Below are 14,420 nucleotides of genomic sequence, written 5' to 3'. Positions count from 1 at the left end.
GGTACACAACATCACCTCCTTCTGTTCACATCACCTCCTTCTGGTACAACATCACCTCCTTCTGGTACACAACATCACCTCCTTCTGGTACACAACATCACACCCTTCTGGTACACAACATCACACCCTTCTGGTACACAACATCACCCCTTCTGGTACACAACATCACCTCCTTCGTACACAACATCACCTCCTTCTGGTACACAACATCACACCCTTCTGTATACAACATCACACCCTTCTGGTACACAACATCACCCCCTTCTGGTACACAACATCACCTCCTTCTGGTACACAACATCACCTCCTTCTGGTACACAACATCACACCCTTCTGGTACACAACATCACACCCTTCTGGTACACAACATCACCTCTTCTGGTACACAACATCACCTCCTTCTGGTACACAACATCAGCTCCTTCTGGTACACAACATCACCCCCTTCTGGTACACAACATCACACCCTTCTGGTACACAACATCACACCCCTTCTGGTACACAACATCACCCCCTTCTGGTACACAACATCACCTCCTTCTGGTACACAACATCACCTCCTTCTGGTACACAACATCACACCCTTCTGGTACAACATCACCCCTTCTGGTACACAACATCACACCCTTCTGGTACACAACATCACCTCCTTCTGGTACACAACATCACCCCTTCTGGTACACAACATCACCCCGTTCTGGTACACAACATCACCTCCTTCTGGTACACATCACCCCCTTCTGGTACCAACATCACCCCCTTCTGGTACACATCACCTTCTGTACACAACATCACCCGTTCTATACACAACATCACCCCTTCTGGTACACAACATCCCCTCCTTCTGGTACACAACATCACCTCCTTCTGGTACACAACATCACCCCCTTCTGGTACACAACATCACCTCCTTCTGGTACACAACATCACCCCCTTCTGGTACACAACATCACCTCCCTTCGGTACACAACATCACCCCCTTCTGGTACACAACATCACCCCTTCTGGTACCAACATCACCCCTTCTGTACACAACATCACCTCCTTCTGGTACACAACATCACCTCCTTCTGGTACACAACATCACCCCCTTCTGGTACACAACATCACACCTTCTGGTACCAACATCACCCCTTCTGGTACACAACATCCCTTCTGGTACACAACATCACCTCCTTCTGGTACACAACATCACACCCTTCTGGTACACAACATCACACCCTTCTGGTACATCACCCCTTCTGGTACACAACATCACCTCCTTCTGGTACACAACATCACCCCCTTCTGGTACACAACATCACACCCTTCTGGTACACAACATCACCCCTTCTGGTACACAACATCACACCCTTCTGGTACACAACATCACCTCCTTCTGGTACACAACACATCACCTCCTTCTGGTACACAACATCACCTCCTTCTGGTACACAACATCACCTCCTTCTGGTACACATCACCCCTTCTGGTACACAACATCACCTCCTTCTGGTACACAACATCACCCCTTCTGGTACACAACATCACCTCCTTCTGGTACACAACATCACCTCCTTCTGGTACACATCACCCCTTCTGGTACACAACATCACCCCTTCTGGTACACAACATCACCCCTTCTGGTACACAACATCACCCCTTCTGGTACACATCACCTCCTTCGGTACACAACATCACCTCCTTCACACAACATCACCTCCTTCTGGTACACAACATCACCTCCTTCTGGTACATCACCCCTTCTGGTACACAACATCACCTCCCTCTGGTATACAACATCACCCCTTCTGGTACACAACATCACCTCCTTCTGGTACACAACATCACCCCTTCTGGTACACAACATCACCTCCTTCTGGTACACAACATCACCCACCTCTGGTACACAACATCACCCCCTTCTGGTACACATCACCTCCTTCTGGTACACAACATCACCCCTTCTGGTACACAACATCACCCCTTCTGGTACACAACATCACCTCCTTCTGGTACACAACATCACCCACCTCTGGTACACAACATCACCTCCTTCTGCTACACAACATCACCTCCTTCTGCTACACAACATCACCCACCTCTGGTACACAACATCACCCACCTCTGGTACACAATATCACCCACCTCTGGTACACAACATCACCTCATTCTGCTACACAACATCACCTCCTTCTGCTACACAACATCACCTCCTTCTGGTACACAACATCACCTCATTCTGCTACACAACATCATCTCCTTCTGCTACACAACATCACCTCCTTCTGGTACACAAAATCACCTCCTTCTGGTACACAACATCACCCCTTCTGGTACACAACATCACCCACCTCTGGTACACAAAATCACCCACCTCTGGTACCAACATCACCTCCTTCTGGTACACAACATCACCTCCTTCTGCTACACAACATCACCCCCTTCTGGTACACAACATCACTCACCTCTGGTACACAACATCAGATACAAATACTGTATAAGGTTACTGCCCAATATACAGTAATATCCCAATTAGCCATAACTCCTCAATTCCAGGTACTGAAGAGTTCTGGCGAATGGGGATATTACTTATTGGACATTGCATCAGGTCGGTCAATAACAGGAGATCTACAAATCTCCCACAGCTCCATATGAGTGGAAAATACCAGGATTATTTGAGTAAAGAAATGAAGTTTCTAAATTAATTAGAACAGCTTTTACAGACTCCGCTAGTTTAGACTATCGGAAACCTATCCCAGGTTTGAGAAAGTTTTGATACCAGGAAATCTCTATCCCGAAAAGAGCTCTGCACCCTTTGTTCCGGCTAATCGGATATCACTGTATTTATTTAAGACAAAAAGAGAAGAAAGTGACAAGACTTACCAGGTACAATGTAGCTAATAGTACTGTAGGGAGTGAAGTGGAAGTCTTCTTTAAGGAAACCATCAATAAGAAGAAAAGCAATGATGTTCTCAGCCCTGTCTCGTGTTACTCCAGTCACTGTAGCTTCCTGCACTCGCATCTTGGCGGGACCTTTACCTAGGAACAAGTCAACAAGCTTCTGACCTGAAACAACACCACAGTTAACTTCTTATCACTTAATTATATAGTTGTTGATCTTTCATAACACTAAGTCATTTTGACAGGTAAATTAATTCACTAGCGTAGCTGGGGGGCGGGGGCGGTCCGCCCGGGCAGCACTTTTGGGGCGCACTTTTGGGTGAAGGATCACGAGATGCTGAATTGCCATACGACACTGAATTGAGGAGAGAAATGTTTTCTTCGCCGGACAGAGTGATCCAAGAAATAACTTTGAGATTTCAACAGCTTCATGAACTTGCTGAGAAATATGCCTTCCTTACCCCATTGAATCTTTTGGATGATAAATATGAGTGTCAAATAGATCACGATCACGACGACATTGATAAAGAGGAGTTCCTCGTTGAGAGAAAAAGACTTCATCATTTTGTTGCTGTTGCTGCTATAACTATTAAAGACAGAATACAGGCGTGGAAAGAAGGCCCCCTTGAACTTTTGCAGTTTATTCAAAAGTATAACCTTGGGAACTCGGTTCCAAATATAGTAATAATGCTGAAGATTTTCCTCACAATTGCTGTTAGTGTTGCTACCTGTGAGAGGAGTTTTTCGAAACTAAAACTGATCAAGAATTACTTAAGATCTACTATGAGCACCTTGCGGTTGAGAAATCTTGCCATACTGTCTATAGAGCGACAATTGACATATGAAATAGTTTTTGACAATGTCATTGAAGAATTTGCCAACAAAAAACAAGAAAAGTTACTTTGTAGAAAGTTGTAGTTTTCATTTCAGAAATAAAGATGGTCCTAATTTTTACACTTTTTTACTTTTTTCCCTATCTTATATGTCGCTTTTGCTTTTTCTTTAACTGTTACTTATAAAGTTTAAGTATGTTTGGGGTGTATTTAAAGCATACTATATTTGAGTATGTGAAAGTACAGTAATATTATAATGGTACACAAACTATTTAATATATATACTGTATATATATATATATATATATATATATATATATATATATATATATATATATATATATATATATATATATATATATATATATATATATATATATATATATATATATATATATATATATATATATATATGAGTGAGTCACTGTGCAATATGTATTTTTTGTGGGGGCACGGGGGGGCGGCAAACTCTCTAGCTACGCCACTGAATTAATTAGTTAGTTAGTTAGTTAGTTACAGAGAGAAATAGACAAGCACATCAATTCAGTAAAACCACTATGCAAGTTTACATTGATTCAGTATGTATACAGAACACATAGACAATGCTGTACACAATGTACTGTACAGGTACATAAACAATACAGTTACAGTATTGTCATTTTATAAAAATACAGGCACAGCATAAGAACTTTACTATTCAGGCAATCAACTCATAGCATCACCCAGGTTACCTTGGTGAAGAGGTTAATCTTATCAGTGTCGCATTACGTCAGAAACTGAGGGAAAATATAATGAAGGCATACCAAGACCAGCTCACAGTAGTATATATTATATGGTAAAACCTCCATATACTAGACTTCTCTTTTTATATAATCCTTTAGTTGGGTGTTTTACATCTAACAGACCTTGATATAACAGACTTACTTTCCTTGCCCTTTAATCCATTAAATAGAGGTCTCACTATAAATGAAACAGAAGAATAGTGAATGAAAGAAAATTCATGACTTGGTAACTAATGTGCTATCAGTTCATCTCAGAACCACCAGGATATCATGTCACAAATTTTAAGTGTATTACAATAACGTACATAGCAATAGTACTGTATATCGGGGTACATTAGCATTAAGTGAACAATGCATACAGGTGATTTTTACATGACCAAACATGTGAATTTGATCTAAAATATTTAAAGCAAGTGAAGTAACTGTCACCATTAAACTGACTCCATGCACCTGTAATGGTTCCCCCCTCAAGACCCAGCTGTATACCTCCATCATCTCTACCACTGTTGGAACAGATAAGTCACTATCTTCAGGGTTAAAAGTGCATATATGCTACCGCATTTAGAATGTACTCACACAAGATAGTTAATCCTCTCTCGCATTATGACAAATAATTGGGTAATACTATTATACAGTATTTGCACTGGTAATGCAAATAGTTTAAAAAAAAAAAAATATATATATATAAAAAAAAATTCAAGAAAGTTGCATCATAATTTCATGCATCATAGATTACAGCATGATCTTGCGAGGGAAGATTCCAGAAAGTACCAGAGTGTGGGTGGAATTCCACTGTCCATCAGTTTCTTCTCATGAGTCATGCTGTTAGGTCACACTTGTCTCTTTATTTCCTCATCCATCCTCCCCAGAATTAATCATTTAAAAATTCCAAAGTCACAATGAAAAAGCTCATAAAATTCCACTTCTATACTTATATTATCTTGGTAGGTTTTTGAGAAAATATCCGAGATATGATGCTGGGAACACAAATATTTTTTTTCCTTTATTTGGTGTGAAAAAATATAGTCTTATTTTCGTCTTATATTTTTTCTGCTTATGTTAAAGCCAAAACAATAATGAAGCCAGTGAGGTGTTAAATGAGATTTGCATTCCACTTTGACTCTTATTCAGGAAATCTTTGGATCAAGGTAAAGTGGCGAGGGAATGGAAATCATCCAATGTCACCCCAGTAAACAAGAAGGGTAGGAAAAGTGCAGCTTAAAACTACAAGCTGATCAGCCTAACATCTCATACATGCAAACTTTTTGAGAAAATTCTAAGGGACGTCATCATTGAACACCCGACCGAGCACAATCTCCTCAATGCATCACAACACAGTTTCATGGAAAGAAACTTTACTCGCACATATTCTGAATGGAAAAAGGTTCTCAATGGAGTACAGTACTACAAGGCTCTATCCTTGGACCCACCCTGTTTATGATCTTCTAACATTGATGAAAACAAGGTACTGTACCTGGTAATATGAGTTATGCAGTTTTGTTGTGTAGCCATGGCTGAGTGACTAGGACTGAACTATGGGGAACCAGCAAACAGGGTAATCCATGGTTTACTGCCCATGACTATACGGTGCTGCATTGCCACATTTCATAAATGTGCCCCCCCCCCCCTACATTTAGCTGTGGTAAGTTCATGTGGAGGCAACTACATAGAGAGTGCAGGTAGAGTATACAAACAATGGTAAACAATAAGCCAATTAAGCCATCACATGCTTATTTTCAGTAGGGTCCCTTGCTTAGGCTGAGGGAATAATAAGCAATAGCATATTTGGAAGAACACCATTATCAGGCCACTTGGTCAGCTTATATAAAATACCTGTCATACATACTAAAGGAGTCTGCTGAAGGGCACATAAAGAGAGAGCCTTTAATAGTCACAGTATTTCAAAGGTCGCTCACTGATGAGATGTGATTATAAGGATATCTAAAAAACTAAATTTAGTTTTTATTACTTGCCTGTCAACCTTTGATCCACACAAGCAGCGTTAGCGAGTATCATCAGAATGTGTTCACCATATTTTGCTATGTCTAAATTTTTAACTTCTCTTGGTGCTTTACAGTGATCACACATTCCTTGGCAGTCGGCTGTCTCCCATCTCTCATCAAAGTGTTCGGCTATCATATTTCTTCGGCACCTGAAAGTAATTTATAAAGTGATTAAAAGCTTTAATATCGTCATCATGTACAGATACTGATATGTAGTACAGGTGCTCCTCTACTTAAGGATGTTCAACTTACAAACTTTCAGAGATACAAACATCATCACTGAGGGGGGTTACCTGCCAGAACAGGTATTTAATGTGTTGAGACTGGATTATTTAGAAGAAAATTCCAGTTAGAACAAACATTACCTAAGAGGAGAAGAGTGAGCCAGGTTTTAAGGCTGTATTAAAGGGTATAGCTGTACTAAATATCCATAATCTTTTAATTTTTTACAATATGTTTGGTATCTACAGGAGTAAAGTTGGACTTACAAACAAGCCTGAGGAATGTAACTCGTTCGTAAGTAGAGGAGCACCTGTATAGTTTGTATTGATAGTTTTAAATATACAGTACAGTGGTTCCTCGGTTAACGAACACAATTCGTTCCACAGAGTCGTTCGTTAACCAAAAATTTCATTAACCGAATCTATTATTTCAATGGGATATTGGGTAATTGGTTCCAACTCACAGAAAATGTACATACAAAATACTGTATACCAGTAATAGAATTAACAAAACATTAAATATAAACTAAATACAGTACTGTACTGTACAGTACACTGTAAAATAATAAATAAAAAACAATAGAATACTGTATTTTAACTTACTTTGAGGTGTGTATGTCGTATTACTGGCAGCTTTGTTTACATATCAAACAGCTGATTGTAGAGGCAGTCGATGATGACATGCCATATTCTTTACCGAGTGCAATGGTTCTAACGCCTTCTTCATGTTTCATAATAATTTCTGCACTGTTTATTATTAATATGTTAAAAAAATTTCGGAATGACCCATAATTTTAATGTAAAATGCAAAAATATTTAAGAGACCAACAAAGTCGATGTTCACTGTAAACAAAGTTAAACTGAGAAGCGTTGTTGGGTGATTCAATCAGCTGATGGGTGCATAAAAACTGTTCCTGTACTGTATATATTATCAATATGTTAACTAAATTTCAGAATGACCAATAATTTTAATATAAAAAATGCAGAAATATTCAAGAGACCAACTTTCTTGATATTTATTTCACTGGAAACGAATGTAAACATAGAACCAATTACTGTGTTGGCGGACCTGCCGATCAGCTGATGCGCACAACAAAACGTGTTTGTCGTAAGGATTTCGTTAATTGAAGTTCTGTTTGTTAATCGAACTAAAAATCTTTATGGGAGCTAATCCAGTTGCCTCTGAAGATGTCTTGAATAAAGACGAAAGCTAAGGTGCTCCGTTGTTTCCATTTTCCGTGTGATTTTATCAAGATTTATCTTATCCACGTTTCATTGTGGATCTACATGATATATATATATATATATATATATATATATATATATATATATATATATATATATATATATATATATATATATATATATATATATATATATATATATATATATATATATATATATATATATATATATATATATATATATATATATATATATATATATATATATATATATATATATATATATATATATATATATATATGGTCCCTCGGTTAACGAACGGTTCGGTTAACGAATTACCTTCCATAAGAATGTTCAATTTGGTTAACGGAACAAATATTTGATTAAGGAAATCCTTACGAACATCACGTTTTGCTGTGAGCATCAGCTGATGGGCTAGCCTGCCAATTCAGTAATTTGTTCTATGTTTACATTCGTTTCCAGTGGAGTAAATATCAAGAAAGTTGTGCTCTTTAATATTTTTGCATTTTTATATTAAAATTATAAGTCACTTTAACATTTATTTAACATATTGATAATATATGCAGTACAGGGAACTAGTTTTTTGTGTGCCCATCAGCAGCTTGACTCAGCCACAAGGTGTCAGTTGGGCTTTGAAAACAGTGGAGTGAACATCTATTTTGTTGGTGTCTTGAATATTTTTTAATTTTTCATTAAAATTATTTTTCATTGAAATTATTGGTCATTCTGAAATTTAGTTAACATATTGATAATATATAGTGCAGTGCAGTGTTGATTTAAAGAAACTAATCTTGAATTACACCTAGTGAACTTAAAATTTTATTGGTGAAATGACGGCATCAAGCATGGGTCCCCTGAAAGGTGATTTCTCCTCCATCCCCACTTCCTTCTCTTCTCCCTTCTCCTCCACCCCCACTTCTAATTCCCATCATCATCATCAACCAGGAACCTTCTACATACACACCTCAAAGTAAGTAGTGTACTTTACTGCATTTTTTTTTTTTACTTTGTATGTACTTTTCGGCGAGCTGGAACCAATTACCCAATATCCCATTGAAACAATGGATTCGGTTAACGAACGACCCTCTGGAACGAATTGTGTTCGTTAACCGAGAGACCACCGGAATTACACTTGCCTAGTCATTTCTCCCTATGATTCCCTACGAAATGTCGGCATTTCTGCCATCTCTGGCATTAAAGTCACCAAGGAGCACAACCTTACCTTCTCTGGGGATAGAGGTTTGCACTCTGTCGAGGTCGAAGTAAAAGGCCTCGTTGATGTCATCTTTTGCATCCAGTGTTGGGGCATATGCAATGATGAAAAAGCATAACGTGAGTGATTCAGTGGGACTTGGAGAGTCATGAAGCGCGCGTTGATCCCAACAGACATTTCAGTTAGCCTATGTAGGATGCATTGGCAGATAGCAAATTGGCAAAGCCAACTCCATAAAAGCGGTTTCTCTCTGCAACAGGCTTACCCTTCCAGAAGAAGGTATAGTTAGACCCCCATTCTATGAATTGACCCTTGTCTGCGAGCTCGGACTCACTAATGGCTGCTATGTCAATGTTATACCTAGCCAGCTCTTTTGCCACAAGGGCGGTTCTTCTTTCAGGATGCTCATTTGTGCCAGTATCCAGAAGGGTCCTGACATTCCATGCAGTGACCATAAAAGGTTGTATAGTTTGTTTTTGTTTTGATCTGTTATTATGATTGTGTTTTCGACCGCATAAGGATGACCTAATTGGGTGCGGTTGCTCAGTTATGTTGGTTCTTTAGGCAGGCTATGTTTAGGGCACCTTTTCTAGCCCCCTTCCCATGTGGGGTGAGCAGAGTGGCTCCTCGTAAGGGCTGCTCAGTTGCACAGACAGGACCGGATTGCACTACTGCCTAGATCCCAGTACATAAATGACCATCTTATCGATGCCGCCCATGTGCAGAGTTGTGACTAAAGACTCCTGGCAGTCATCTCTGCCTGTCCTCGTCGCCACTCGTCCGTCGCCATAGGACTTTTGGGGGTATAGGGGTTTTGATGACGATGAGGAGTATGATGGCTGCATGTGAGGCAGGAGTGCAGGCTGCAACCACAAATCTTGGCTCTCCCTTTTCCTGATCCAGTGGTGCAAGTGTTGCAATGACTGGGGAGAGGGAGAGTTGCAATGGACTGCCAATAGCCCAGTTTGTTGGGTTTTGCCTTAGTAGCCTGTTCATCATGCATTGCCTTCGTCCACCAGTGTGGCAGTTTTGTTCCCATGGTGGTCACCTCTTCTGTCTATACTGTCGCTGAGGTCTTGTTGGAGCTCTGTAAGCATGTCTGCCTGATGCTGGGCTCCAACGCAGATTTTTTGTTCAGGTTTCACTCCCGTAGCCTTATACCTACCAAGTTTAATCCGCAAGGCAGCGGGGCAGTGGTTGGTAGGTGCCAGGACGTGTCCCCATGCCAGTGGGCCTATGCGCTGTCCCTCTGGGTCCCACTGCTACTCCGAGATCCCCTACTGGCCTAGCCTGGGCCCACGAAGCACCCAGTTAATGTGTGTTGCCACGAAGAAGCACAGCAGGAGTCTTGATGGTGAAGAGGCTGTGTACTGGCAGGGGAGGACTTATGCAGGTTGCTTTAATGTTCGCCACGAGGACTAGTCAGCGGCAGTAGCTGAAAGCAACAGAAAGCAAGCAGTGCTTGCACCATAACACTAACATAATGCTGCCACACTAGATGCATTACACCACCCTGTGTTTGCACACAGAGAGTAATGACACATTATATCTCATATACCTGTAGTACTAAAAAAAAATCTTTACCTGTGACTGTCTAAACAATAGCTGATCAGACCATAGAGATTTTCTAATCCAGTTTGCTCAGTAAACACCATCGTACTTTGTCGTGCTAGGTCAGCAAATCTCCAGAACACAATACATTTTGCTGGCTTGGCATCTCTTCCTGCTCTTCCACTCTCCTGTAAGTATAATGAATTGAAAAATATTCATCACTCACCTCCCAACACTTGTTAATATTCATCACTCACCTCCCAACACTTATTAATATTCATCACTCACCTCCCAACACCCATTAATATTCATCACTCACCTCCTAACATTTATGAATATTCATCACTCACCTCCCAACACTTATTAATATTCATCACTCACCTCCCAACAATTATTAATATTCATCACTCACTTCCCAACACTTTCTAATATTCATCACTCACTTCCCAACACTTATTAATATTCATCACTCACTTCCCAACACTTGTAATATGATTCATTCTTTAAGTTTGATTATGCTTAATTTTTGTCAGTTTGTTGTTTTTGTTATTACAGGTTATATATTTTCACCAGTACATGGAAAGTCATAACAAGCGGTGAGCAGCTGCTGTGTGTGTGACTTAACCAATGTGATGTTCTTGGTGACAGTTAAAGACAGTGTTGAACAAAAGAAGATCAGCATACAGTACAGTATACTGTGTGTGTGTGTGTTTAGTCAAGGCATCTAAAATTCTTCAACCCTTTCCCTTTTTTAAGTTCCTACATTACACTGGGTATTACTATATTATGGAATTGTGGTGAAGGTCAAGGATAATTTAGTTTTCTAATTTATTCAATACCAGTTATGAGTTTGGAGCCTTGATGCATGAGGAGGATTCAACCCCCAACACTTGAAGGCCATACACAGCTGCTGATCCCAATACTGTATACCATTATATATACTGTATAATCAATTGGAAGACTGAACTTAAACACCTAAATATATGTAATTCCTTATATAATATAGATAAAATCTCTTCCTCACCTGGTAAAAGTTCTCCATGGACTTAGATATACAATGATGAATAACAAAGCGAACATCAGGTTTGTCGATCCCCATACCAAATGCAATGGTTGCCACCACAGCCTGTAACAAACACTTAACTTTATACAAAGTACAGTATAAAAATTTTTAGACACATATTTCCAGAGGCACATATGACTTCAAACTACTCGGTGCAATTTTCTTGTGGGTGCCGGGCTTGTAACTTATGTCAACATTTGCTGGGACCAACTTTGGCCCGAAATTGTTTACGATTTCAGGGGATTTCCGACGATTGACAAAGAAATTGCAGACATTGTGAAACTTGCAAAGGAAATTGGAGGTGATGGTTTTGATGACATGCAGAAAGAGGAGGTAAATGAAGTGTTGGACTCGCATTTTCAAGAACCAACAAATGAGGAGCTTGAAGAGCTTATAGCACATGACAGTAAAAGTGATGATGATGCAGAAGTGGAACCTGTAAAACCTAAATTAACAATTAAGGTGACCTTTGAATTCCTCCTGCAAGTAACTGAACTTGGTGAGAAGTGTTTCGACATAGATCCAATAATGGAGAGAAGTTTAAAGTCCAAAAGGGCCCTTCATGATATGTGTGTCATACAGAGAAATTTTGAAAGATCTGCATTGAAAAAGCAAACAACAGAAAATAACAGACTTCTCCTCGAAGTTAAGTTTGCCCAGCGTGACGTTTTCGAGGAACCTAACCCCCACATTGGGCGAAGGTTTACTGTATTGGTATAACTATGATTTAGTATCATAACTTTACTTAGCCGAAGTGCTTAACGCCCGGAGTTTTAATCCCACTCTTCCATTAGTGGGGGTCATTGTGCTTCAACCTGAGTTAAAAAAAAATGAAAAAGTCACGAAGGACACTGCACTACAGTGCTTGATGAGGAGGTGTGGCGGTAAAATTAATTAATTCCAATAAAATTAACTTATAGGATTAGAATTACCGTATTTTACGGCATATAAGACGCACATTTTTGTCTGAAAAATGGCTAAAAAATCAGCCTGCATTCTATATGTGAAGTTGAGGTCTCCCCGTTGCTGTCTCCAGAAGGATAAATTCTACCTAACCCAACTCCAGAATTAAAAATATGTTATTGCTTACTTAAACATTATTATTTTTAATTAATTAAAAAATAATTATTGTAAATATAAAAAGTCGATCTATACCTACTCTGCACTGTATTGAAGACGATAACCTGAGACGATTAACATCATGTACGGCAGACACCCAACTCTTCAAAGGTAGCTAAGCAGTAACTATTTCTGAACTCTTATGAGTATTACAATCTATTAATGCCATACCTGCAACATAAATTTTTCAATCTACAAATACCTGATATAAATGAAGATTTGCAGATAACTTTCTTTTCACATTTACATCTGTTAACATCACTGGCCGCATTGTAGCCAAGTTAGACTAGTCTCTGTATTCACCAGGCTACTGGGCCAAGCTGTTGTTTTTCAACTCGTATTTTTGGGTAAATACAGGTATACGGAACTTTCTTCATTTATTTTTACTGATATACATGTACACACCAACCTACATACATATTGTGAAAAAAGTAAAAGAAATAATTGTCCTAAGGGCAAACACATAAAAGGAATAAGGTATACATTTCTTTGCCCATGAGTTAGCTGGCTTATTGGGGAAGCGGGTGGACGGCTGGGCGGGTGGTGGTGGTGGTGGTGGTGGTGGTGGTGGTGTGTGTGTGTGTGTGTGTGTGTGTGCGTGTGTGCGTGTGTGTGTGTGTGTGTGTGTGTGTGTGTGTTGGGGAGGGGGTGCTAGAGAATCGGCGGAGGTAGCGTCGCCTTTGCTATGATGAACAGGGAGTACAGACGTACAGTACAGTACAGTATATGCAAATAACAACTGTATTAAACTTTCATTTGGCTTTTATTTATTGGTTCAACAATACAATATTTTTTGTTGTAACTTATTTATCAGTATTATTTGTATTCATTCCTCACATTTACTGGCACTGTACAATATATAGTTTTAAGAAAACTATGGCTACAATGAGGAAAATACAAAAACAAGTTTTTTCCTAAATACTCCTTGCTAAACCGGGGATGTGTCTTATATGCCGTAAAATATGGAAATTTAATTTACCGCCACACCTCCCAGTCAAGCACTGTAGTGCGGTGTCCTTCGTGACTTTTTTTAAAACTCGGGTTGAAACATGATGACCTACATCAATAAAGAGGGGGATTAAAACTCTGGGCGTAAGATATTGCCGTCCTGTGAATACATGGTTCAAGAATCAATTTGGGAATTACAGTAGAGATGGATTCAGTTTAACCAACTTTTCAAGGGTCATCTTTTCTCCACATACAGTATACAGCGGAAGACAGCTGTTAAAGATGTTGTTGTAACAATAATGGTTGTTTCACCTTCTGTGCGTAATGTATACTGTAGAAGCCTCTGACCTCAGTCATAATTTGACTTAGCTTGCCTGGCCAGCATAACTGTGCAGGACTTTAATATGGAAGGTAATGACATCCTGAGAAGCAGTGAGGCTGATGGGTTTACAAGCGATAAACTAACTGAGAATCCAGACTGACTGGTTGATTGACTGACTGACTGAAAGACTGGTTATCAGGTTGCCGAGGAACTTCCACTGAGGATAACTATTGTCTCTCTATTCATAAGAAAGGTTTTGAGTGAGCTGTTAATATC

The 14,420-nt window shown here is 39.5% G+C and overlaps 1 protein-coding gene across 1 annotated transcript in view; it reads right to left on the bottom strand.

Moving 5' to 3' along the window:
- The window catches only part of LOC121865177 (ATP-dependent DNA helicase Q1-like), a 31,598-nt gene that overhangs the window by 4,145 nt on the left and 13,033 nt on the right, over positions 1 to 14,420 (bottom strand). Inside the window, exons 8-11 of the mRNA XM_042364489.1 lie at positions 11,717 to 11,818; positions 10,726 to 10,880; positions 6,472 to 6,650; positions 2,866 to 3,048 (exon numbers count right to left, since the gene is read on the bottom strand). Coding sequence (XP_042220423.1) covers positions 2,866 to 3,048; positions 6,472 to 6,650; positions 10,726 to 10,880; positions 11,717 to 11,818 — 619 coding nt within the window. The remainder of the gene's footprint in view (positions 1 to 2,865; positions 3,049 to 6,471; positions 6,651 to 10,725; positions 10,881 to 11,716; positions 11,819 to 14,420) is intronic.

Source organism: Homarus americanus, unplaced genomic scaffold (assembly GCF_018991925.1).
Source record: "Homarus americanus isolate GMGI-L3 unplaced genomic scaffold, GMGI_Hamer_2.0 scaffold37678, whole genome shotgun sequence".
NCBI lineage: Eukaryota > Metazoa > Arthropoda > Malacostraca > Decapoda > Nephropidae > Homarus > Homarus americanus.
Note: the sequence above shows the minus strand (reverse complement) of the source record. Positions and strands in the feature narration are given on the sequence as shown.